General features: G+C 38.1%; 1 protein-coding gene across 1 annotated transcript in view; it reads left to right on the top strand.

The window, feature by feature from the left end:
- LOC124594343 (protein phosphatase PHLPP-like protein) overlaps positions 1–26,996 on the top strand; it is a 260,630-nt gene that overhangs the window by 183,930 nt on the left and 49,704 nt on the right. The window contains exons 5-9 of the mRNA XM_047132710.1: positions 266–419; positions 7,976–8,036; positions 12,307–12,564; positions 13,099–13,302; positions 13,403–13,565. Of these exons, the coding sequence (XP_046988666.1) occupies positions 266–419; positions 7,976–8,036; positions 12,307–12,564; positions 13,099–13,302; positions 13,403–13,565 (840 nt within the window). The remainder of the gene's footprint in view (positions 1–265; positions 420–7,975; positions 8,037–12,306; positions 12,565–13,098; positions 13,303–13,402; positions 13,566–26,996) is intronic.

Below are 26,996 nucleotides of genomic sequence, written 5' to 3'. Positions count from 1 at the left end.
TGGAATACTAGATATACTGCAGACATTCTGTTCACAGATTTTCACTGGTATTTCTATCATTTTCATAGGATTTCCATGTAGTGTAGCTACGGAAAACCACATAAGAATGCTTCACTTTCGAGTAGTAGATGTTGTTATATTCTGTATCTTAAAGACGTGAACTCCAAATGACCCAGTGCGGCAAGAATTGATAGTTACGAGTGTAATTTCTTGCATAAAAGCACATTTCAGACATATACTCATAAAAGTAGTTTTTCTTTTGCAGAACTTGACACAACTGGATGTAAGTGAAAATAATATTGAGACACTTGACCTCAGTGCTCTTAGCAAACTGGAAAATGTGCAGTGCTCTAGGAATCAGTTGGTGGAATTGACAGTGAATGGAAAATCACTTACTTCATTGATTGCAGGGAATAATGGTAAGTGTTCTTTGATAATGACATCTCAATAAATTTATTATTTCAATAAGGTTACAAAAATATTTATTTGCATTAGAAGCGCTGGATTACATATCAAAACAAAAAAGGAAGAACTAGTTATGCGAATATAACAGAATAGTTCACTTACATCAAACAACAGAGAGAGAAAAAGAAACAAATAGGCTAAATATCTATAAAATGGTGCATCTTATGTAAACTAGTTTAGCTCAGAAGTGGGCAATTTCAGCTGCATTAGGAGTTGTCAACATAAGTCAGTAAAGATTGCACTGACTAGGTCAGTTAGGTCAGAAATACATGTGTTGGATTTTCTGGACCTCAATGATCACATATGGAAAAGGTCAATATGTTCTGAGCTTAGAAGCCTACAGGAATTGTACACCATTTCCTCAAATTTGTTCCACATACATGGTGAATAATTTCAGAGATTTCTAGCAATTTATGGGTCCTCCTTCTTGCATGTACAAAGTGACCTGTATCCATTACTAAGCACTCCACTGGTTTAGTTTTATACTGGTTTCTGTATTTTAGGTGAAGTTTATTTCTTATTGGTTAGTGTAAACCTTTTATATCTTGAAGAATTAAGAAATTAGAATTAGGAATTAGTTATCATGGCACTGTACAGAAGCAGATCTACTCTGTATGTCTCCACAAGTCTAATTTCTTGATTTTGCCTGAACAACAAGTTTTTGTGTTCACTGAGATATATAGTGACAGTTTGATTGCCAATATGAAATTTCTGCCACTCATAAAAGTACTTCCTACTAAATTTCATGCATCTTTCATATATGTTAGACATTCTTCTCTTTGCACACTTGTATCACGTGTCTCTAGAATGCATCCCATAAGTAGTTTTGTCAGATATATTGTAGCACTTGCCTGATATTATTACATGTGCTTGTTGAACCATTTTCTGCTGGAATTCTCATGGCTTGCCAAAATTGCCTTTTCTGACATGTTTCTTATTATTCTCCTCTTCTGAGTCAAATGCCACTCCATACCTGTGTCTCTAATTGTCTCTCTGTATAGAGGATGGGATAGTGTTCCTCTGCATGCTGTTCTTTGTGATTCCTAGTTTCCGAGTATCTTTTTGTATCTGTGCCTCATCTGCCTTACTCTTTCACCATGAGAAAGGAATATGTAGCTTTTTATTGGGATCAAAAACTTAAGCCTTTCTGTGAAAGGCTCAGAATGACTGTTCAAAGTGACAGCCACAACTATTAATAAATGTATTATAATGGCACATAACCATAATCAATGACTGTAAATGGCCCCACAGTAAAAAACAATAAGAGTGGGATCTGATGACTGTATTGGCCATTGGATAGAACCTCTCTTTCAATCCAGTAGTGAGGTTTTTTGCTGTTCAGCAGTAATGGTGACTCCATGGCACAGTCGAGGAGTGGGGGTAAAAGATGTAGGTGGAGCAGACAGCACAGTAGCACTCTAGAACATCAGGTCTCCAGACACCTGCTTTTCCTCCAGATATATCATGCCTCTTCAACACTCAAATCCACATGATATCTGTTTCTATTTTTTTTCCTTTTTTTTCTTTTTTTCTGTTATTCATTATCTTGATGCAAGCCTCAAAGCGAGTCATATATTTTTGGAACATACACGGCATATACCTTGGAGCAGCAAAGGAGTGCCTTACTCAGAAAATCTTTCTCCTTCTGCTTCCTTAGTAATTGTACTACATTCAGTAAGGTTCACTGTTTGGGCTCTCTGTCCCATCTGAGTGTGATCAGAGTGCGGGTATGAGATATTGGGATCACAATGCAGGGTATCAAATAATCACTGCTTAGGCCATCCTACTGACCATTTAGCACTTACTCTCAAACTAAAACCAGTTTTGACTCTGTTGTTGCATCTGCTCCAATACTTGCCAATGCCATCCTACATGGCCTTCTCTCATATTGTCTACTATTGAGGCTATTCCATATGACATATGAACATCATTTGTGACAAAACCATGCAGTGCTAGTCCAGATGTCTAGCTAAGTGTTTCCATTACAGCAAGCTTCACTTCTTTTGTTGAAGGCCAGCATTCAGCACCATATAGTGCAACCGAATGGGTTACAGATCAGTATAGTTTCCACTTAAGGCTGTTTGGAATCTTCTGGTCACAGAGTACACCAGTCAAAGAATCTCATATCAGCCATGGGCTGCTCATGCAGTTAGAGATTTCTGCACTGAGATTCCCATCAGCAACAACAGTCATGCCTACGTACCTGAAAAGTCGTTGTTGTTGAGAAGTTGATATCATTGATTCTGATGGTATCCAGCTCATTTACATCTGTAGTGAGGTGGTGCATTTTCTTCATGTTGACTCATAGGCTCACTTTTTGACTCATTTTTTGGTGTCTATTTATCAACTAACTTACATATCAGCTACATGGAGGATTATTTCTTCTCTTATTCCCATTCAGCTGACTTATTACTCTATCTGTAGTTGCCTCATTCATTACAGGATAGATAACCACAATGTCCATTAATTCTACAACTCTATATTAAAATACAGTCATGACAGTATCCATCACTCTACTTTAATTTGCAAATTTTGTCGGAGGTAAGATGCATATCTCAGTTCATGTATGTGTGCACAATGTAGAATAATCTCCATTGGGCCTTACTGAATAGGCAACGAAGATTGTTTCATGATGGTTTGATTCTGAATGCAAATGAGAATAACTGTAAAGCTTATTGTGTAGTTACCAGTCTGACAGCTTTGTGGTGAATGTGGAAAATAGATTTGAACTGTTGCTTCAGTTAGAAAGTGGTGAGCCTCAAGCAGTTGCAGGTGTAGACAGGGCACAACAAACTTTCAGCAGCAAGTTGAAAAGTAAGAAAGTAGGGAAATCAGTAAAGAGAAAGAAAGTGATGTTGTTAGGTAGTTCCCATGGAAGAGGTGTTGGCCAACTTTTGCAGGATGAACTAGGATCAGAATACCAAGTCACCAATTTTTTTAAACATAGTGCTGGTCTGGAGCAGGTGACAAAGGATTTAGGATCATTTTGCAAAGATTTCACTAAGGAAGACACCATGGTGGGCCAGGTAATAGTATTGACAGAGATCCTGAGTACAGTATAGAGTTTGACCTGGCAAAGATTGCATCAGCATCGAAGCATACTAGCGTTGAGTTTGTATCTGTTCTTGGGCAACCTCATTTGATCTCTTCTGTCAAGAGTTTGGAGTTGAAACGGGTGCTAACGTCGGGTTCAGGGTCATACATTGGTGTGGTTCCTGTTGATTCTCTTGACAGTTGGGACTATACTAGGCATGGCCTTCATCTCAACAGGAAAGGGAAGGGTAAACTGGCTGGGAAAATAGCAGGAAAGTTAAAGGGAGGAGGCACTGTCATGAGTGATAAAATACCAGTGGTTATAGGATTCAGAAAAGACCCTTTTTTAGGGTAGGGAGGACAGAAGAAAACCAAGTTTTGAGAAAGGTTAGGATTGAGACAAACCTTCAGTTTGAGAAAGAAACTAAAAAACATAATTCTAGCTTATTACATTAGCATAAACAGCTATTGGTTAAGAATTTTCAACGGTTAGCAGATACTTCAACTCTACCCAATTTTAACTCAGTCAATGTGAAATATCAGCTGTCTTTATTGCACCAAAATATTCGAGGACTAAGAAATAAAATTAATGAATTAATTATCTGCATAGCTGAATTAGAGTCCTCAAACCCAGCTGACATAATCTGCCTCTTCGAACATCATGTGACCACTGGTATAGAACTTTTTAGTGTTACAGGATATAGATTAGCATCTCACTTTTGTAGAGCAGAAATGGAGAAAGGAGGAGTTGCCACATTCATCACGAACTGTCATAAATTTAAGAACATAGACATTCATAAATTTTGCCTAGTCAGCATATGGAAGCATGTGCAACAGAAGTAGAATTTAACAAAAAAATCCTTCATAACATTAAGTGTGTACTGAGCACCTGTTCATAAACCACCTTGAAGCTGTACTGGCCCTTTTAACAACCAAAAACAAAAAAAAATAGTAGTTGCTGGTGACTTCAATGTAGATTTCCTTAAAAACTCTCCCAATAACTTATTTGAGTTAGTAACACTATCATTCAACTTTATTCCCACTGTAAAGTTCCCAACTAGGGTAGCCAATTGCTCACAAACAGCTATTGATAATATCTTTATAGAAAAGTCCAATGAACAAAATTATATTACAAAACCAATAGTCAATGGACTCTCAGACCTTGACATTCAGTTCCTTCTGTTAAATGTTGATACTGAACAGGATATAAAATCTGTTAAATCTGAGCTCAAGAGGGTAATCAATAAGCCAAAACATGATTATTTTAGGACACTCCTCAGAGACATTCACTGGACTGATGTTTACACTGCTCATGGAATGTATGAAAAATATAACACTTTTGCTAATAAAGTGCTTACCTTATTTGAACACTGTTTTCCCCCCAAAACTAACCAAGGTTAGAGCAAAGTCTACAAAGATGCCATGGATTACTCAAGGAATAGAAGTATCTTGTAAAACAAAAAGTAAACTGTATCTGTCAATCCAAAACAGTTCTGATGTTGATACTATAGTACATTACAAGAAATACTGCAAAATATTAAATACTGTAATATGAACATCAAAGCAAATATATTACAAGAAGAAGATAGTAATATCAGATAACAAAATAAAGACAATATGGGATATAGTGAAGGAGGAGTCCGGTAGAACCAGACATGAGGAGGGACAAAGAGCATTAAGAGTAAATGATACATTGGTGACAGATGTGTATACTGTTGCAGAACTTTTTAACAAACATTTTATAACCGGTACTGAAAATATGGGGTTGTCAGGCTCTGTAGATGCTGCTATGGAATACCTCAGATCAGACATTTCAAGTGACTTCCACAATATGAAATTTACCCTCACTACCCCAGCAGAAGTAATGTCCATCATAAAATCTTTAAAATCAAAAACATCTAATGGGCATGATGAAATATCAACAAACTTAATTAAACAATGTAATTCTGAGTTAAGTAACATATTAAGCTATCTGTGTAACCAGTCGTTTATCAGTGGAATATTTCCTGAATGGTTGAAATATGCTGAAGTTGAGCCACTGTTTAAGAAGGGAGATAAAGAAATAGCATCAAATCAACATCCAATTTCACTTTTACAAACATTCACAAGAAAAAGTAATATACAGTCAGCTTTATAACCATCTTATCACAAATAACATACTGTCAATGTTGCAGTTCGGATTTCTGAAGGGTTCTGATATTAAGAAGGCTATCTACACTTACAGTGAAAATGTACTTAATTCATTAGACAAAAAATTGCAGGCAACTGGTATATTTTGTAATCTGTCAAAGACATCTGACTGTGTAATTCACAATATCCTTTTAAGTAAACTAGAATATTATGGAGTAACAGGAAATGCTGCAAAATGGTTCAAATCATATATCTCTGGCAGAAAACAAAGGGTGTCATTAGAAAAGAGACCTGTATTAAGCTATCAGGCATCATCCAATGGGGAACTAATTACTTGTGGGGTTCCATAAGGTTCCCTCTTAGGGCCCTTACTTTTTCTTGTGCATATCAATGACCTTTCATCAGTAACATTACCAGATGCCGAGTTTGTTTTGTTTGGCGATGACATTGCAGTAAATACCAAATCAAGTGTAGTCATAGAAAGATCGGCTAATAAAATGTTTGTGGGCATTAATCACTGGTTCCTAGCCAATCCTTTGTCACTAAACTTTGAAAAAACACACTACATGCAGTTCAGAACATGTCCCACGAGTATGTGCCTAACATATGATGACAAGCAGATAGAAGAAGTGGACAGTGTTAAATTCTTGGGATTACAGGTTGATAATAAATTCATCTGGGAGGAGCACACCACAGAACTGCTGAAGTGTCTTAAGAAATCTCTATTTGCAATGTGAATTGTGTCAGACATAGGGGATATAAAAATGAAAAAGCTGGCATACTACGCTTACTTTCATTCCATAATGTCATATGGGATTATTTTTTGGGTAATTCATCAAGCCAAGCTAAAGTTTTCCAGGTACAAAAACGTGCAATAGGAGTTATATGTGGTTTGAACTCAAGAACATCCTGCAGAAGTCTGTTTAGGGAACTAGGGATACTAACTAATGCTTCTCAATATATTTATTCCTTAATGAAATTTGTCATTAAAAATATATCACTTTTTCAAACCAACAGCTCAATTCATGGAATCAATACTAGAAATAAGAATAACCTTCACAAGGGTTTAAAGTCACTTAGTCTTGTACAAAAAGGTGTGCATTATTCAGGAAAACACATTTTCAATAACTTGCCAGCAGCCATAAAATGCTTAACAACCAATGAAATTCAGTTTAAGAGAAGCCTAAACGATTCATTGGTGGCCAACTCCTTCTAATCAGTTAATGAATTTCTCAGTAGAACCAACTGATTTGTAAATAAAAAAAACTTTTTTTTTCTTTTAAATTTAGTGTATTAATGCAATCTTAGTAAATGAGTGTTTGTAAAATGATTCTTTCATATAATGTTCATAAAAAAAAAGTTCATTCCATTTGGGACCTGTGGAAGGTACATTAGCTTATTTGTTTCAGTTGTATATTTGTCACGTATTATTGCTTTTTTGACAAGTTCTACATCCTGGAGGACCTCCTCACTATGGATCAATTGGAATGAAAGTAAATATAATCTAATCTATATAAATTAATTACTATCCAAGGAAATGTGATTTGTATGGCCTTTTTTTAGCTTTTCACATAATAGTCTGTACTTATGAAGAATAAATAAATAATATTAATGTAGGAAAAGATTCCTACTTAACATAAAGAAGACACGTTAAGTTGCAGACAGGCACAACTAAAAGACACTTACATGAAGCTTTCGGCATTTTCAGCAAAAGAGAAACACACACCATTCATACACACAAGCGAGCATATCTCATGCACACATGACCACCATCTCTAGCAGTTAGGGTCAGAATGTATTCTGACCCTAGCTGCCACAGTTGGCGGTCATGTGTGCATGAGGCATGCTCGCTTATGTGTATGAATGGTGTGTGTTTCTCTTTTGCTGATGAAGGCTGTGGCCAAAAACTTTGAGCAAGTGTCTTTTAATTGTACCTGTCTGCAACTTAATTTGTCTTCTCTTTGGCAAGTAGCGATCAGTCTTTTCCTACATTGTTGATATTCCTACCACAAGTTTCCATTGTTTGATAAATAAATACTAAAAATAAAATAAAAATTCCTTCAAAGTCAAGGCACAAAATTAGAAATTATGCTATGGTGCTTTATACATGAGAAATTTCAAAATGGACCCAAGACAATGAAAAATGAACACCTTCAGCTCTCACTTATGGGAGGGAAAAAAACAGGGAGAGGAAAAAGAAAATACAATGGCAACAACATTCTCTGCCTCCCAGTACATAATCTTGATATGAATGTGTGACCTACATTGTCCATTTAGGATTACTTTTCTACGTATCTGTCCCAGAGTGAAGGAGTTGATTAATAAATTTATTGTAACTATCTTTCAGCATTGCATAAGCTGACAATAAGTCCACCACCGGTTCACCTGATGCACTTGGATGTTTCATAGTAAGTAACATTGTTTGGAATTATTGCCAAAACACTGTGATCAATATAGTAGTTTTTTAATAAATTTAAACTCAATTTATAGCAAACACTTATGTAAATATGCAAATGACACTGCAGACTACAAAATTTGCAACTACAACAGTTCCTCAAAACTTGGAATGTTCAGCAGTATACATGATGTCACATTTCTTCCATTTATTACAGTGTATAATTTAAAACCAGTGTGAAAACTGTCATAAAAGGTAGAGCCTACAATGTTTGGGCTACTCCCATATACTTCTAAACTAATGATTGTTCTACAGGAACCAGCAGAATAATCTACACCATGTCCATACTTTGCAACCATTGTGAAGTACAATGCAAAGAGTACTTCCCATAGTACTATGCACTAAAACTTCTTCCCATTCCACTCAAATATGGAGCGCAGAAAGAGTGACTGCCTAAATACCTCTTTACATGCTGTATTTAGCCTAGGTTGTATTCAGTCCCTACAGGAATTTAACTTAGCGAGCTGTCATATATTCAGAGATTCATCATTTAATTGTAGTACTTGTAACTTTGTATCAGGCTTTTGTGGAATAATTTCCATTTACAGTATCTCCAGCAGCTTCCAGTTCTAGTTTTTGAGTATCTCTGTGCTGTTCTCTCAAAGCTGTCTGTGGTTGTAGACATCCAAAATCACCTGCTCTTGCATTAGTCACTTGAATATGTTGTAAGTAATCTCCTTTGTATCCTGATTGCATTTTCCCCTCTATCCTACCAATGAACCAATGTTGACCACTTTGTTTATCTATGACAGAGCCCATGCGATGATTCCACTTCATAACCCCACAGATTTTTACACCCAGTTGCGATGATTTTGTGTCCATGTGCATATTGACATAGCTGTCATTAAAAATGTGGGATTGTTCTTGTATGTTAGTATTACCCATACCTTTTCAGTAGCCACTGTGAATCGATCTGGTGATCATCATGCTTTTCTGGCTGGAGCTTTTATTTTGTCATTAAGAAACAGCCATCTTTTTGTAGATGTTTTAATTTTAATTGAAACACCTTTGCCCTCAGTCTTTCCTTCATTCCTTTCCAATGCCAATGCCAATGCCAATGCCCAGAAAATGCAGGTGTGCGATCGATAGATGCTTCTCTACTTTAGTGAAGAACCAAACACATCTGTATGTAGGCTATTATTACGATGAAATTGCCACTCCCTAAGGCATTTTATAGCAAATGCCAGCTTGTTATTCATGAGATCAACCTGCTGCCCTGAAGGAGACAGTTCTTGTGTTTGCCCCATCAACTCATTTCACTGTTCAGAGCGACATCAAATCCTTTGTTTTGTATCAGATAAAGGAAGATTTGTAGCAATATTCTATTTCCAGAGAATATAGCATCCTAACCAACTTCCTGTGGTTTAGTTTCATATCGCACTCTTAGATCAATAAATATCTTGCTGTGATCTGATGTAGTATGATGAGACACATTAATGGGCCAAGTATAGCATGACCTCTGTGGGTGGAAATTGCATTCCACTTCACAAGAAATGATTATTCTCTCAAAGACTGTTTAAAGGTAGCAGGCAGGTAAAAATGGTTGGATGCTGTTAGAGTGTGAAGTTCATTTCCAGGCTATTAACAAGGTCTTAGTTTTGTTTTACATATTTTAGTTGCAATTCCAACTGTAAATCATGTAAGCTGGTAGCTCTGTTTTTTTTTTTTTTTTTTTTTTTTTTAAATGATAGGAATTTCCAGCATCTTCAGTTTATATATTTGAATTTTTATACTGTCAGGTTTTTTTGTTAATTTTCTCATTATTCAGCAATGATTTGCTTTGATGCAGAAGGTGCACTAAAAGATGCTTGCAACAGGACTGTTGATATTCTTGCAGTTACCACAACTAATGGCTATTGCACTTTGTGTCACAAATCCCACAATTGCTCAAGCAAAGATGGGAAACATAAAGTCTCCAGCTGTCACAATTGTTTAACTTGAAAAGGGCCTTCATTAAAAATATGTTCATACTTTTCCAAAAATACTTTTCAGCCTTCCTCAGTGCTCTATTCCACACTAATGATCAACTGAATTAGAGACAGCTATTTTGTACTGTGCAGAACTATTGTATATCGTTGTAATGATGATGATGTGTCAGGACATGGATACCATGAGACACCAAAAGCTTTAGAGAGCCTAGTTGATATAGAACTACCCAACCATCACCACAATTTAAGGTTGGCTGGAGCTGTGTCCAAGAACTTAGGTCAGATGATCTGTGAAATCATACATGCACCTTCATGTCCTCAAACCATTCTGTTGAGTTATGGGGTAGGACATTGTCTTTCTGCAGATATAACTCATTTATGAGGTGTTCTAGGTAAAGAAGTGTATGCTCTTCATTTGACACTAGATTTCTGTATCACTCATCAGTGAGAAATGTTCATTGCTATGTCAGGGGCTTCATTTCATTTCATCCCATGTGAACATCTCTCACATGAGAATTCGTCCACCACCTGTCACACTGATGCTTCGTTGGCAAGCAGAATGCATTGCCTCAAGCAGTTTCTGGTGTTCTTATACTCTGCCATCAGCATGTCCTAGTGTGTACCATGAACCATCGTTCCAAGTGTCCTTGCCCCATGCTTCAAGCACCTAGTGGCAGTGTAGCTGCAGTCATGATAATTTTGTGCCCTGTAATGTGCTTGTGTGTCAGTGATTTGTTATGGCCCTACTATACTCTGTTTCAGTCCTTAATAGTCAGTAATTAGCCCTATTACTGAAATCTTTTTGTCCATGGGAGATGGGTCTGAAGCCAGTGGTTTTCCTGAAACTACCGTCAGAAAGGTCCAGTGACTAGGGGCCTCAGAAATGGACGACCCACACTGTCACTGCAATCAAGTGCACTGATATGGTGTGTCATAACCATCCTGCACTCAACTGTCATGTCAGTGGTCAGTACAAGATTTGATGACATTCCATTTCGATGATACAATTTGCTATGGTGACAGAAATGCTCTCTATCCAACTTCTCACGAATGTATATCACTCTGCACCTAGGAGGTAGGTGAATTCTCTTGACAACTTAAAGCTAAGCTAGCAAAATAATAATCGTTATCAAGTGCAGGATCAAGTTTTAAAATTTCCTCATCTAATTCTTGATGAAATATTTACCACTGCACTTACTTGAGTGATGACAATCTCTTAAAAAATACTCTGTGGCTTCACAAATGCTTCAGCAGCACACAATATAATCTTTTGTAATAAACCCTATCAAAATTCTTGACACCTGCAACTACAAACAATAATCCTGCTGTCAGATGTTATTTGTCTGTATTAAATCAAATTCTTATCACCTTTATAGGGCAAGAGCAACTACTTACCTTTACTTTCGCTATGCATAATACACAGAAAAATTGTTTTGTCACCACAGGAAACTTCACTTCTTTTATCTGGTCTGATCCTGGTATTTTTGTCATTCACATAAAATTGTAATTAAATTAAATGTTTATTAATTCTGGCAGCTTATTTGTAATTTCAAGGGCTCACTATTCCCATTCTGCTGTCAACAGTGTGCTAGAATCTACACTGATATCTCTTTACTCCACGATGTTTCCCTAACCAACACCACTGCATTTGAGCTCGCTATTATCATTTCTCATTTGAACTTTCATTTTGCAGGTCTCACCATCCTCCACAAGAGTTTTTTAAATATGTCCACAAACAGGGCAAAAAAGACATCAAGTCATTTTCTATTTTTCTACTTCCCTTTATTCATTTCAGTTATTGCTACTCACCAAGTAGAGCCATAGTAGTTATGCCTCTTATTGCTAATATTTCTATCAGCAGTCACTTCTAGAACAACAAACATTACTTAGCTCAACAAAATCCTCTTAAATAAAGTTTTGAGTGTGGAGGAAATTATACATAATTTTATTCCTTCAAGGTGACCTCATTGTTAAGGTATTCCATACAAAGGCATTCTACCAGAACCTTCCTATGACAATATAAAATCAAAATAATCCAAAAAAAAGAAGAAAATTTATTCCAGATTTTCCACAGTTGAAGTATTGTAGCTGCATATCTGGAACCGAACATTTTTATCTGCCATTTGCATCAGCTTAATAACACCATTCTAAATTTCATATGATACATGCAGCCTGAACATTCTTTTGGTTCTGTATAATTATGTTTAATTAACATTTTAAGCTTTAATCTGTGAACATAGCTCAGATTTACATGTGAATTAAAAATTACATAATTTAATTTTTTTCCCTAAATAGTAATGAGCTGGAGATGTTGCCAAACTGGATACCAGGCTGTAGCAAGCTGCGGGCTCTGTTTGCAAGCCATAACAAACTGCACTCGTTGCCTGAGCATATGTTCTGCAGTGACCTCACAAGTCTACAGACGCTGCAGCTGAGTTACAATCAACTGTCTTCACTGCCCAGTGTTATTGGACATCTCCAATTGCAGGAGCTCTTTCTTCAGAGCAACAGCATTGCTATGCTGCCTTCAAATTTCTTTATGGCCTTATCTAGGTAAAGTTTAAAATTATTTCATGTTTGTTGCATGATGTATTTGAATGAAAAATATATGCATGCGTGTTAAAGAGTTATGAAGCAATAATAATGCTCTAATGTAATCTGAATTGAGTTTGAATTCCTCTGTTTAGAAATATAAGTATATTTCTTGAAGTTTCTGCCAGATGTTAAAAATATTCATTCTAATGAAGGCTGAATTGTGTTTACCTTGTTTCATAACTACCCTCAACATAATCATTTTAAGTATTAACATCCATTTCACAACATTTCAGAATTTAGTGAAATGAGCTATTTAAGAATGAAAGAAATTCTCATTTAATGTTTAATTAAATGATACACATGCTCTATTATATTTCTGTAAGTGCCTGTGTAAACAAAATTTCTTCATGTTCCTCTCCACTCATGTTGTGTTCAGTCGTAACAAATTTTCACTTTACAGCTTTTCAGAGGGCACCACAATTTCAAGTCTCCTATATACTTTATCAAAGGAAACTTTTTCTTGTACATATTAATTATGCTTTCTTCTTGCAGACTGAGGGTATTAAACATATCCAACAACAGGTTGTGTGAACTTCCATCTGCTCTAAAGCTTTCTGACAATCAAGTTTATGAGATGGAGAAACTTTATCTCACTGCTAACTGCCTTACTGACAATTCACTTGAAATTATTGCCAAGTTCATAAATTTACGAATACTTCATGCAGCTTACAATTGTCTGACCCGACTCCCTGAAAGGTAATGTTACATTTTAGATCAAGCATTTATATTGAAATTAGCTCACTGCTGCTGGAAAAAAAACTGTTGCTAAAGATTGCTGTTTTCTACTCTTTTTTAGCTGTATATCTGCGTGGAAAGACTTGGAAGAACTGATTCTCTCAGGCAATAAGTTGCAGTACCTGCCAGACAACATCACTCAGCTAGAACATTTAAGAGTTTTAAGAGTTCACTCTAATAGATTATATACAAGCCCCTGTTTTGCAAAGATGAGCTCATTGAAGGTATGTCACTGTACTCCAAGCATTTTATAACAAACATAAAACTTCAGCTTTTAAATGGAAATATTCCATAGGCATACTGGTTGAAGAAAATGGTGATTGTATATCTGCAGTTCATGAGCAGGTATATTGTCATTCACTTGACAGACAAAACAGTGAACTGTGACCAAATCACAGTAAAGAGAGAAGGAAAACTAAATAACCTAGCAATTATTTTTATAAAACACTAAAGTTCCAGTTGCATTTATAAAAAGGTGGAGTGTGTATTCTGCCAGTGAATCTTTTTAGAGTATTGTTATCTGTTTTAGGTTTAGATTAATAACACACAGCTGTTCACTTTAATCTGGATGTATTATTGCTTCACTTTCAATAATGTTTAATAATGGTATATTTTTTACTTCCATGCCTTGTATATGTACTTACTGTGCACAATTAGGCTCTATGCCTTTTTTAATATAACTTTTTAGAATAATAAGTTATGTTGGAAGTTAAGAAACTGATGCTAGTTCCCAGACGAGAAAGCACCCAATATGATAGGTACCTCTGGGATCTCACTTCATAATGTAACACAGTTTGGAGGCACTGAAGCTATGATATTTACTGCCATTCACTGGCAAGTGAAAGTGCACATAAACAAATTACATGTCATTCACATGGGCACTAAGTAAGTGACATCACATTAGGATGAATCACATGCTAACTAATCTCAGTATCATTGTACCATTTGCTGTGTGGAGTGGCTGTGTGGTTTGAGACACCATGTCATGGACTGTGCGGCCACTCTCACCAGAGGTTTGAGTCCTCCCTAGGGCACGGATGTGTGTGTTGTTCTTAGCATAAGTTAGTTTAAGTAGTATGTAAGTCTAGGGAACAATGACCTTAGCAGTTTGGTCCTTTAGGAATTCACACACATTTGAACATTGTACCATTTAAGGAATTGTACATTCACTAACATTTCTCACACTTTGATTTGGTATTTGTATTTGCAACAGATCACAACTTGTTGAACAATCATAAAATGTCACAAGTGAATGGCCAAACATCTCATAGAAGCAGGAAAAAGATCACTGAAGTGGAATAGGTGTCATATAAATGTGAAGGGAACACTTTCTTTGACTGTGCAATGACCTTGCAACAGAACAAGTAACATGTTTAGAGTAAAAACAATGGATGTTGCCATGGCATAAAAGGTCTGTACATTACAAAACTGTGGGCAATATGATGTTCTTTCTGTTCTTTGTTGTAAAGGACCAGTTATTGTGCTCTTTGGAAAAAATCTGCTCCCTCTGTGTGATACTCTAGAATCCTTCTACTGGTTTGTATTGCACCATAAAAAATTAGCAACTTTGTCATGATGGTGTCTTTGGCTGCTGTGCAATGTGCAGCCACAGATGAATCTGCACTGTAGAAACTATTCAAAAGTTGAATCTTCCTGGCAGATAAACACTGTGCGCTGGTCTGGGACTCAAACCTCAGACCTTTGGCTATTTTGCAGACAAGTGCTCTACTAACTTAGCTCTCCAAGGCTGATTTAAGGGTCTCACACCTTTACTTCTGCCAATACCTCTTTTCCTACCTTCTAAACTTTATCAGGGGTTGTTCAATATTCTGATGTACAGTCTCAAATCACCAAATTGTACCTTGTAGCTTATCAGAAAACTTAAAGACTTCTCTGGTAGTAGGTGGTATGCAAACTGCAGTTGAGATATCCAGCAGCTAAAAGATTTATATGAGGAAAAAAGTTGTAATCAAATGAGATAGGTGCCTAATCAAAGTTCCCTCTTTTTCTCATATGATTATGTAAGCCAAGATCCTATTCACTTCATAAATATCTATTTTTTGTTAGTTTCAGGTCTTAGGAGATGGAAATTTCAAACCATTGAAAGAGAAATTTTAAAAAATTAAACCAATGTATCAAAATGCTTTTCCTGCCTACTGTGCTCCATTATGGTACCTACTACAGACAAACATTTTTATACATTCAGTCTGAATGCCATCAGTCATTGCTGTATATCATAATGTAATAAATCAAAGCACTCCTGTGTCCTCCTAAGCTACCTTAATAGTGTTATTCCTATCAAGTCATTCATCAATTGTACACCGTACCTGCTATCGTCAACAAGACTCTTTAGGGTGTGCGGCCAGTTAAAGTAGACGCAAAGTGAAACAGCTGTTAAAAACTATATTAATAAAGGAACACACAAAGTGAAACAGCTGTTAAAAATTACATTATTAATTAGCTATTGCTAAACTCTAGCCATGCCAAGTGGTTAAAATGCCAAGAGATTTTGACCAAGTGCTTCTTGCCCATTGTCAAAGTGGAATTGGTGCTGATAGACTGCTGGTACACCCTTACATACTCTGGCTGCCAGCTGTGATGTCACTGGTGCCCACAGTATCGTCGTATGTGAGTGTAGGTTTCCTCAACATTTGGTGGGCCCACTTCATCTTTGTTATCACTGGATCGTGTTATACTGAACTTTAAGCTACCATCTCTGTTATGGGTGTTGACTGTGATTTTTATGTGACTGTTTTCTTTAATTACACAGTCCAAAAGCAACAACTGATGTATAGTCAAACTAGGTCACTGATTGCTTTCCTGGGCATGCTTAGCTCCTGCCAGTCTTTTTGGAGTTGAGGAGTAATAGAACTTTTAGTGCTCCTTTCTGCACTGGTTCACATTGTGCACAATTAGTCTGGCATAAGACTGCCTTCACTCACAGGGTATTTTGAAAACATCAGGCATTCTGAGACGTATCTTTTACTGGTCTCATTAGATGACTTACCTAACACAGAGCCACAGAATGGCAGAAACATGACAGAACAAACAATGCACACTATGGAACAATGCAAAGAAGCAGCATAACAGATGGTATTGCCCACTACCCTGAAAAATTTTCTGTGGCTGAGCTTGCTCTGAAATAGAGTCACCAGGTCAAGTGTGATGACACCCTTAACATGGCTTGCACTAATGGCTTTTGGGACTGTGCAATTACAGGAGCTCTTTAAATGGAAATCACAGAAATCACCCTTAATAGAGATGATGGCCCACAACATGGGATCCAGCAGATGTGAGGTTGAAGCTAGAATAATGAACACAGAGACAATGTATTTCCATAGTTGGTGATACTGTGGGAAATGTTGATGCCGCAACCAGCAGCTGAAGTATGTAAGGAGTACCAAAAGCCCATCAACGGTTATCCCATTGGCCAATAGCAAGAAATACTTGAGCAAAAGCTTATGGCATCAATGAACACCAATGGAAGCCTGAGAATATTTTATTGAACTTACCATTACAAGGCTCTGCATTCTTAAATTATTTACACAACCTGAGCTGCTATTTATCTCTTACTGCTATGATCACATTGATAGAGAAGAATGGTTCTCTCATTGTTGTAAGAATGAAGGGCTGTTTGCAATAGGCATTACCCATTGCCATACAGCAAACAGAATCTTCAATCTTTTTTAACATAGATAAGTAGGTAATTGGTAGAAATGGCCAGAAAGGTATCTTTTGAATTTATAAGCTATCTCAGTTTTGTGTCATATGTAAACTAGGAGCTTGCTGAACACTTTTGCATCACAGAAAACCCTACTCTGAACCATAGAGAAGAAGATGAAGTCCACATGGAAATTACTTTTTCTGTAGCGCTACTTATTGTGGTGATCTAAATCACAGTTCAGCTGGAACTGATTTTTGTGATAAGAAACTAATTCCCCTTAAGGAGTAAATACACTAGAAAGTCAGTATGCTAATTCAGAGATCTGTGAAGAGACTTCTGAAAGATGTTTGGCTATCCTATCTACTTTGCACAGGATTCTTAATGCTCACTTTTGTTGAATCTTTAGTCCATTGTCCCACAATCCTATTCATAAGAGAGTAGAGAATGTACGTGTCCCTTGTTCATTTAGTCACCACAATGATAGATACTTTTAAGTTCAAATTATGCTTCTTGATTAGTTTATCTATGTGTCAACTCTATTCTAGGTTTTGATATCACTGGAGCCCATCAGATTTTACCCACACTTTTTAATTTAGTGTGTCACCATAACATCTATTTCTAATACCAGCAGATCATTGCAATTTGTTTAAAACTGCACACTAAAAGTCTTTGTGAGATTTATGCTTAACTTGTTGACTGTGAAGCAGGTCTAGTCCTGGTTGCATGAGTTTAGACTCTTGAATAGTAAGGGCATTTAAGTAGTGTAGGAATAGAAATGGACCCAATGCTGAATTTCATGGGCTAATACTTTTTATGCCCCCCTCTCCCTCAGAGTTTAATTTTCTCCCTCAGGCACAGACTGTCAATATAACTCTTCACTTTCTGTGAGGATATTAAGACTCCATCAATGGGGTGCCATCAGTATCATAACATTTTAGTTTTTCAAGTAGAATTTAGTGGTCACCACTATCACAACTTGAACAAGGTCACAAAATATGGCAATAGGATAAATTTTATTGTTTAGCTCTGACAAGACTTGATCTGTAACAGAGACAGGTAACGCGATATGCTGTGAAAAATGAGTCAGTAGTATTCTATAATATCTGAAGACATTGTGTAACACCTCCGTATTTTATATCCCGACCCGATTGGATCTGATAGCAGCCCAAATAAATATTAATTAATGTGACCGTGTACCTGATGGGGCTGGCAATCGGATTTGACTGCTACGGAGTTGTTACATTCCATTTTGTCCCTCTCAAATGCTGTAATAATGAAATGTCTGGTAACAAGGAGAACAACAACACAGCTTCACTAATCAAGACCTATATTCGTCTCAAAAACACAAGAAAAAGGAGACAGCCACTGCCTTCGTCATACGTAATTAATTACGGCTAATCTCAGCACAGGCCTCTTCGTTATTCATTATTGTCACATGCAAATTCAATCACTGCAATCCAACACTGCAATCCAAATGATGCCGGCGCGGTAGACACGAAACCAAAAATATCGGCACAGAAATATCACTGATCACTCTAGTAATTATACTTCTTCACTTTCCCGTATTATTCTAACACAAAGGGGTTAAACCGTGGCGATGGCCACTCCCTTTGTCGGTCAGCCTTGTATCACAGCAACCGGCCTCCACACAGCTCAGCCCGCAACCTGGGAACTGACTTCAACTCTACACTCGTTCTCGCAACCCGACACTATCGATTGTTTGCCCTTTCGACCTGTGCCGAGTGCAAACTTATAGTAAGGGCCTACGGACCTCTTACATCCCCGCCCTCGAAAACTTCTTTGGAGCCACTGGCGTAAAAGAATCGGCAAGGGAATTAGACATTGCTACATCTGAACAAAACACATAGTGTAAATAATTAATGAAATTACAATTCACCAAATAATCCCTCGACTCCGGTAGTGGGCTGCCTCCACAATAATTTCTACAAAAAGGTTATTACATCTCATAAACATGGCATTGTCCAAATTACAATTTTTTATATCAAACAGCAATAGTCCTCTATAGTCCAATATTGAATGAAACACACAACATACAATCAAAAATTATTACTTGAACACATGACATATGAATTATTATACTACAAATTAGTTGTTACAGGTTTCATACCCATTCTCAGGTAATCGTCGATATGAAATATGCAATTCTAATTACAGTACATCACAAAACACAATGTAAATAAACATTCCCCTTTTTCAAATGTCCATCCAACAACTAAATGTTCTAAACATGTCCTACCCAACTACATCAAGGAGCTTGAACACTTTCATTTCAGACATTCGCCCTAATCGAGTTCCCCTTCCTCATCTGGGTTATCCCGGTTCTCGTGTGAGTAGTACCTTTTTATGTTTTCCACATGTTCCTTACCATGCACTCTCTTTGTCCGTGCATATTCCAACTCCACAGTGTTAGGATGACCAATTTTTATAATCCTGTACGGTCCCTTATAAACGTGGTTGAATTTATGTATTTCAGAGTTTATTTTCCTTGATTTTGCATGAACCTTTACTAGTACCAGGTCTCCCACTCGGTAAGTTATCGGTTTCACTAGCTTGTCGTGTCTTTCCTGTCTCTTTCTAGCCTTCTCCTTCATACTTAATTCCACTAGCTCCAATTTCCTTTCCCAAGTCAATGAACTTCCTGGTGGGTAGACTACCAACTCACGAAAAATACTGTCGGGTTCTTGATTGAGCAATACTTCACATGGTGCAAACCCTGTAGAATCATGTGGGAGGTGACTCCTGACCCGCTCAAATTCTTCCAGATATTCTTTCCATGAACCATGCTTCCTATGACAGTATGTTCGGCATAAACGGTTCAATTCCTTCATCGTTCGTTCTGCTGGGTTAGAAGCTGGCCTATACCTAGAAATGGCAATTTGCTCTATTTTGTGTTCATTTAACATCTCTGTTCACTCCTTTGACCTAAATTGTGACCCATTATCACTCAAAATTTGCTTAGGAATACACACCTTTTGAAAATAGTCTTTCTCAAAATGGTTAATGATGGCTCTACTAGTGGCTCTCTTCAACGGGTAAAATTTTATGTACTTGGAAACCAGTTCTTCCACTACTAAGATTTGTGTGTAATTCCCTCGTGAGGCAGGAAGTGGCCCAAAGAGATCCACTGCAACTATGTCCTTAATTGCTGTTGGTACAATTGGATGCATATATCCTTTGTGCTGTACTGTAGTCGTTTTAGATTTTTGACAGGTGTCACATGTACTCAGTATCTTACGTATACGCCTTCCCATGTTGTTGAATGCACAATCTAACTTCAACTTTTCCAGACACTTCTTCGGTCCATAATGCGCATTACTATAGTGCGTATACCAAATTAATTTTTCTACCACATGCTCAGGCACACAGAGTTTCCAGTTCTCCTCACTCTCCTTGTTTCTTTTATAAAGTGTCCCATTATGAATATAATAAAATGTGCGAATCCTTTCCTCTCCTGCACACCTGTATTTGTTTTTAATTGTCTCTAATTTCTCGTCCTCGTTCTGTTCCCTGCGCACATTCTTTAGGAACTTCCTTATGAATTCTTCATACTGTACTCCCTTCATCAGGTTAATTCTAACTCCTTCTCCTTCTGGCCTGTCCACCAACATTCCTCTCGAGTCAGCTGGTAATCTTGATAAAGCATCAGGTATTATATGTGTTGCTCCTGGTTCATAAATTATCTCGAAGTCATAGTCTTGTAATGCCAGGGCCCATCGCGTTAGTCTGCTATGCCTCAACTTGCTTGTAGTCAGAAAAGTAAGGGCCTTATGGTCAGTCACTACTTTCACATGCCTCCCGGCCAAATAATACCAGAAACACTTAAACCCCCACACAATTGCCAATGCCTCCCTTTCAGTAATCGAATATTTCCTTTCCCAAGAATTTAAACTTCTGCTACTGAACGCTATTGTTCTTACACTCTCACCATTTCCGCTCCTCTCCATTTGGTACAAATGTATTCCTAGTCCATAGTCAGAGCTGTCTGCTCCTAAATAAAAATCCTTGGAAAAATCCGGGTGGTACAATATGTCTGCACTATATAGTGCTTCCTTGATATTCTCAAACTCGGTTTGGCACTCTGCACTCCAATGCCACGGCATCCTTGCCTTGGTCAATTCCCTCATACTCGGGGCATTAAGTACAGATCCTTTGACAAATTTTCTATAAAACTCACAAACCCCAAAGAATGCTCGCAACTGCCTCTTACTATGGGGGGGTCGGAAAATTTCTAATAGCCTCCATTTTACTAGGATCAGGACAGATACCCTCCTCGGATATTATATGGCCCAGGAATTTTATCTTTGATTTGCCAAATTCCGACTTGTCCAGGTTTACAGTTACCCCTGCGGTTTCAAAAGCTGCCAAGATTGCATCCAATCTATTCAAATGTTCTTCCCATGATTCGCTTGCTATCAAGAGGTCATCCACATAGACGGTGACCTTTTTAAGTAACTCCTCGCCTAGTATCTTATCCATCGCTCTTATGAATTCAGATACTGACACATTAAGCCCAAATGGCAACACTCTAAATTGATAGCACCTCCCTCCATAAGTAAATGCTGTATACTGGCGGGACTCTGTGGCCAATGGTATTTGCCAGTAACCAGCAGTTAAGTCGATACTACTAAGCACCTTTGCTCCTCGGAATTTTTGAATCAGTTCTTCTATAGTCTCAGATTTGTCCCGCTCCGGCTCGATGATTTTGTTCACTGTTCGTGCATCCAAAACTATCCTCACCTTTCCATCCTTCTTATCAACAACAAATAGGGGGTTGTTATATTGACTGTTGGCCCTTTCTATAACACCAAGGTCCATCATCCTCTGTATCTCTTCATCTAATGCTCTTCGTTTCGCCCGGGGAATGGAATACTGTTTTATATTGAACGGTTTATGGTTCTTAATCTTTAGCTTACACTCCACCCCTTTCATGATACCTGGCCGTTGAGAAAATACCTTACAACGCCTGTATAATACTGTGGCTAATTTCTTCTTAGTCCCCTCATCTAGGTGTGTCATCTCTTCCAACTTTTTACTGATCTTATCCTCTTTATGTCTATCCTCTCGGGCTAATCCCTCAAGGTATATCAACACTTCTTCTTCTAGTTCCTCTTCCCCGTATCCCGTGGTGGGTTCCTCTTCATGACACAAATTTATCCTTCTGAATTCCTCCTCTTCTTCGATTGCACTCCCCTCAGCAAACTTTAACCTCTTCTCTTCTCCCTTTCTTCCTTTGACCTTGATAGTACCTTCATCAAAATTCACTACTGCATCAACTTCATTCAACCAATCTATCCCTAAAATAATTGATGTGTTCAATCCAGCCACCACCAAAAATGTTGCTTCGCATTCTTCTCCCTCTATCTCGAAGGTAATCAACACTTGTTCTTTAATAGGTTTACTCCTTGCACCCAACACATTCACAATTCTCACTCCACTCACCGGGAAACTAGGCAAGCTAATGTTTGCTTTTAGTACCTGCTCATATAACCTCTTGGATACTGCACATGCTTCACTTCCTGTATCGACTAATGCCTCGATATTCAATCCACATAGCTTGATCCTTATCATGGGTAGCATGGGTTCTTTGGGAATCCTACTTCTTTCCTCCAGTAGATCTTCTCTCAGATCTCCACCACTGTCGTGTCTTAGTAGGTTTACTCTGGTCCCTGTAGCTCTCACTCCTGACCGGACCTCACCTGGAGTGTCATTCAGTTTTCCGGTCTCTCCGCCTCTTCTATATGCACTGTGTCATTCCTTCGCCTATCCCATCCTCTCTCATGATCTCTTGGTTCTTCACTCCTTCTCCAATCATTTCTCCATTGCTGTTCACCACCATGGTTCCTGTACCTATGGCCACCACCTCTTCCTCTATAATTAGACGAATTACCAAAATGATTCCTTGGGTCATTACTTCCCCCTTGGTTTTGATCATTAGCTTGATTGTGTTCTTGTGATCGAACAGATTCCAACTGTTCCAGTATTTCCATCAAGGCCTCCCTATCTTTAATTAGGCTCCCGGATACAGTTTCTTGCATTCTCCGGCTCATTCTTCTTTTTATCGCTGATATCATTACGTCATCACTCAGGGGTTGTTCCAAGGTCTCGTTCAATTCCCACAAATGTTCGGCAAACTCTCTCAACGTTCCTCTCCATGTACTAAGTGACTTGCGGTGGATCGAACAGATTCCAACTGTTCCAGTATTTCCATCAAGGCCTCCCTATCTTTAATTAGGCTCCCGGATAGTTTCTTGCATTCTCCGGCTCATTCTTCTTTTTATCGCTGATATCATTACGTCATCACTCAGGGGTTGTTCCAAGGTCTCGTTCAATTCCCACAAATGTTCGGCAAACTCTCTCAATGTTCCTCTCCATGTACTAAGTGACTTGCGGTGGAGTAGGTCCTCAATTGCTGCACACTGATGACTTTTGGACCAGTATTTCTTCAAGAATTCCTCTTCAAAGTGATCATAACTAGTAGTCCCTTCCTTCTTCCTGACTCCCCAAGTGAAGGCCTCACCTTCCATTCTATCTATTGCAAATTGAATCTTGTCTGAGTCTTTAAGATGTGCTGGGAAAACTCCTTTTAACCATTTCATAAATATCATTGGGTGCAACCCTCCTTTCGGTCTAAATTTCTGCCCTGTATTATTTTGGATGTACCGATTATCACTGCTCATCAAGGTAACGACCTTACCTTCCCCAACGGTTAAAGTGGCATTGCTAATTCGTTTATCAATTTCTTCTGTCTTGCTCTCTAATTGCTGCACTCCCTGTTGTAATTGCCTGACCTCCATTGCAACCCTCTTGCTATCCTCTTCTCGTTGCACGGCTATAGCATTTCTCAGATTGACAGCCAGTTGGTTTTGCCTATCTCCTATCCCCTTAACCGCATCATTGCATTGTTTCTGCATCTGCGTCACCTCGGCGATCCTTTCTCCCAATTCGGCCTTAGTTTCTTCAACATCGTCTTCTATCTTTTTTGTCAACTTTCCTTCCATCTTCTCCACGTCTCCCTGTACTTGGTCTATACTCTTCTGTAGCTTATTCTCTCTCTCGTTGATGTCCATTTTCAACTGTTCTTGTAGCTCCTGCATTTCCTTTTTCTGATTATATTCTATCTTCATTTGTGATGTTTTGATCTCTTGTAAACCTTTCGCTAATGATTCTCGGAATATTCTTCCCTCTTCTCTAGTTTCTTGTAAATCTTCCTTTAGTGATTCTCTTGTTTCTTGTAAACCCTTCTCTAATGACTCGCGGAATATTCTTCCCTCTTCTCTAGTTTCTTGTAAATCTTTCTTTAATGATGCGTTATTTTCTTGTAAATCTTACTTTAATGATTTGAGGAATATTTCTTCCCTTTCTCTAGTTTCTTTTAGCCAGGCTGCCAACATCGACCACATATCTGCACCCTCTGAAACTGGCTTATCTCTCATCATTTGCCCCGCTGTCTTGGGATAACTAGTTGAATGTGCTAATGGGCTATCTAATGACACCATAATCACTGATTCCCGAATCATCTCTGTCTTCCTGTCCTATCCCTTTCCTTTCAACGACTGCCTCACAAACCTGCTTATCTTCAGTAGACATGTTTGGTTTATTTTTTTTTAATGCACAGGCAAGTAATATAGAATAACCTCTAGTAACCCAAAACACTCCTAATTATCATGAAACTAATCAAACAGTAACTGCAGTATCTTCAGTTAATCCCAAATTGACACACTACGTATGAATACTGAACATAACAACTCTCAAAAACTAATAATTTCAAATATCAATTCTCACATACACAGCTTATGTAAAATGTTCTAAATAAGATAAATCACACCACTCATAAAATCTATAAATGTAAAATCCCCAAAAACAATGAGCATATCTGTATAATTACCATTTAGACAATGCAGTATGCATAAATAAGTATGCTATATTTCAGAGTATGTTTCGCAAACTTTTCGGAAATTACTGTAATTGGGCACTTTTCCTAACGCGAAACTCAGTTTACAAACGTTTATTTACCGTGAAGACTGCACACTACAATTTAATGTTATGTCAACCAGTCGTCTTCACTCACCAACTGACGTTACCACGAGTCGCAATGTTTTGACGTTTGAAGTGGGCGTGGCGCTGTACTGCTGCCGGAGCCGCGTGAAGTCGCGCTGAAGATCTGTGGCGAGTCGTCGTAGTTCTCCGTCGGCCGCTCCGCGGCGCTGCAGGCGGGCGTAGTTTGTAGTTCGGCCGCTAGATGCCGGGTCGGCGCTCGGTGTCTCGAAGTCGCGCTGAAGACCGTCGGTGTAGTGCGTCTGTACTTGACCTACTCCTTGCACAGGTAGTTGGGATGACGTGTGAAATCACCTCGCAGATCGAAGCTCTTTGGCGCAGCTGCTACACGGGTCTGCGTGACGTCACTCAACAATTGCGTCGCCACAATAAATTGTCGTCTGCATAACAGTTTATGGGTCCACATGAAGCTGTCCGATTTTCATTATTCAAAAAGCAATTTCAGTCAAAATACTACCACTAAACACTTCTTAAAGGCTTTCGTGACGAATTCTTAGTTCGTTTTGCTATAGTAATGTTCACACGTGTCTTTCTTTAGTGTCCACTTTTCACAGTTTTTCGCACGGATTTACGCATTTGCACACTATAACACAGTTTATTGACACTATTATTCTTATCTAATATGGCAAGAAAAAACAGTTTATTCACAATCGTAAGATATTATTACTATGTATTGTTCAAAAATGCACTGATTCTTGTCGCGATTTTAAAGTTTATGCTCTGTCCTGATCCAACATTGAAAAAATATTTTCTTGCGTTAAGCAAGGTAAAATTACCTCTTGCTCTTACTATTCGTCCGAAAATTGCACTTGTCCTTTCACGGTAAGCCAAGGGTCTAACACCTCCGTATTTTATATCCCGACCCGATCGGATCTGATAGCAGCCCAAATAAATATTAATTAATGTGACCGTGTACCTAATGGGGCTGGCAATCGGATTTCACTGCTACGGAGTTGTTACATTCCATTTTGTCCTTCTCAAATGCTGTAATAATGAAATGTCTGGTAACAAGGAGAACAACAACACAGCTTCACTAATCAAGACCTATATTCGTCTCAAAAACACAAGAAAAAGGAGACAGCCACTGCCTTCGTCATACATAATTAATTACGGCTAATCTCAGCACAGGCCTCTTCGTTATTCATTATTGTCACACGCAAATTCAATCACTGCAATCCAACACTGCAATCCAAATGATGCCGGCGCAGTAGACGTGAAACCAAAAATATCGGCACAGAAATATCACTGATCACTCTAGTAATTATACTTCTTCACTTTCCTGTATTATTCTAACACAAAGGGGTTAAACCTCGACGATGGCCACTCCCTTTGTCGGTCAGCCTTGTATCACAGCAACCGGCCTCCGCACGGCTTGGCCCGCAACCTGGGAACTGACTTCAACTCTACACTCATTCTCGCAACCCGACACTATCGATTGTTTGCCCTTTCGACCTGTGCCGAGTGCAAACTTATAGTAAGGGCCTAAGGACCCCTTACAATTGGGAGGACTGAAATGTACCTGTAATTAGAGGTCATTTGCTTATTTCCATTTTTATAGATGCATGTAGCTACTGCCCACATGTGTCTCGTATAGCCCAAAAGTGGTCCTATCGAGATATGATCTGATTTTAATACTCTGGTGGACTCACTGTCATGATCAAAAGGACTGTCAACTTTTAGTGGCGTAATGATTTCTGTAGCTTCCAGTGGGGTTGTCTTTTTGAAAATCCTTTTTATGAGTGTTATAAACAGTGACTAATGAAGTAAATATAATGTTCTGTATTTGGAAGTTTATTAGTAGATGTGAAAAAGTAATCATTGAAACCAGTTGACAATGATTTCAGTACCAGCACATCATCATTTCCGCCTCATTTATTATTTGGATACTGAAATGAACACTTTCTCCTTCAGTGAA

Source organism: Schistocerca americana, chromosome 2 (genome assembly GCF_021461395.2).
Source record: "Schistocerca americana isolate TAMUIC-IGC-003095 chromosome 2, iqSchAmer2.1, whole genome shotgun sequence".
NCBI lineage: Eukaryota > Metazoa > Arthropoda > Insecta > Orthoptera > Acrididae > Schistocerca > Schistocerca americana.
The sequence above is the reverse complement of the archived record's forward strand: the minus strand, read 5'-3'. Positions and strand labels throughout refer to the sequence as shown.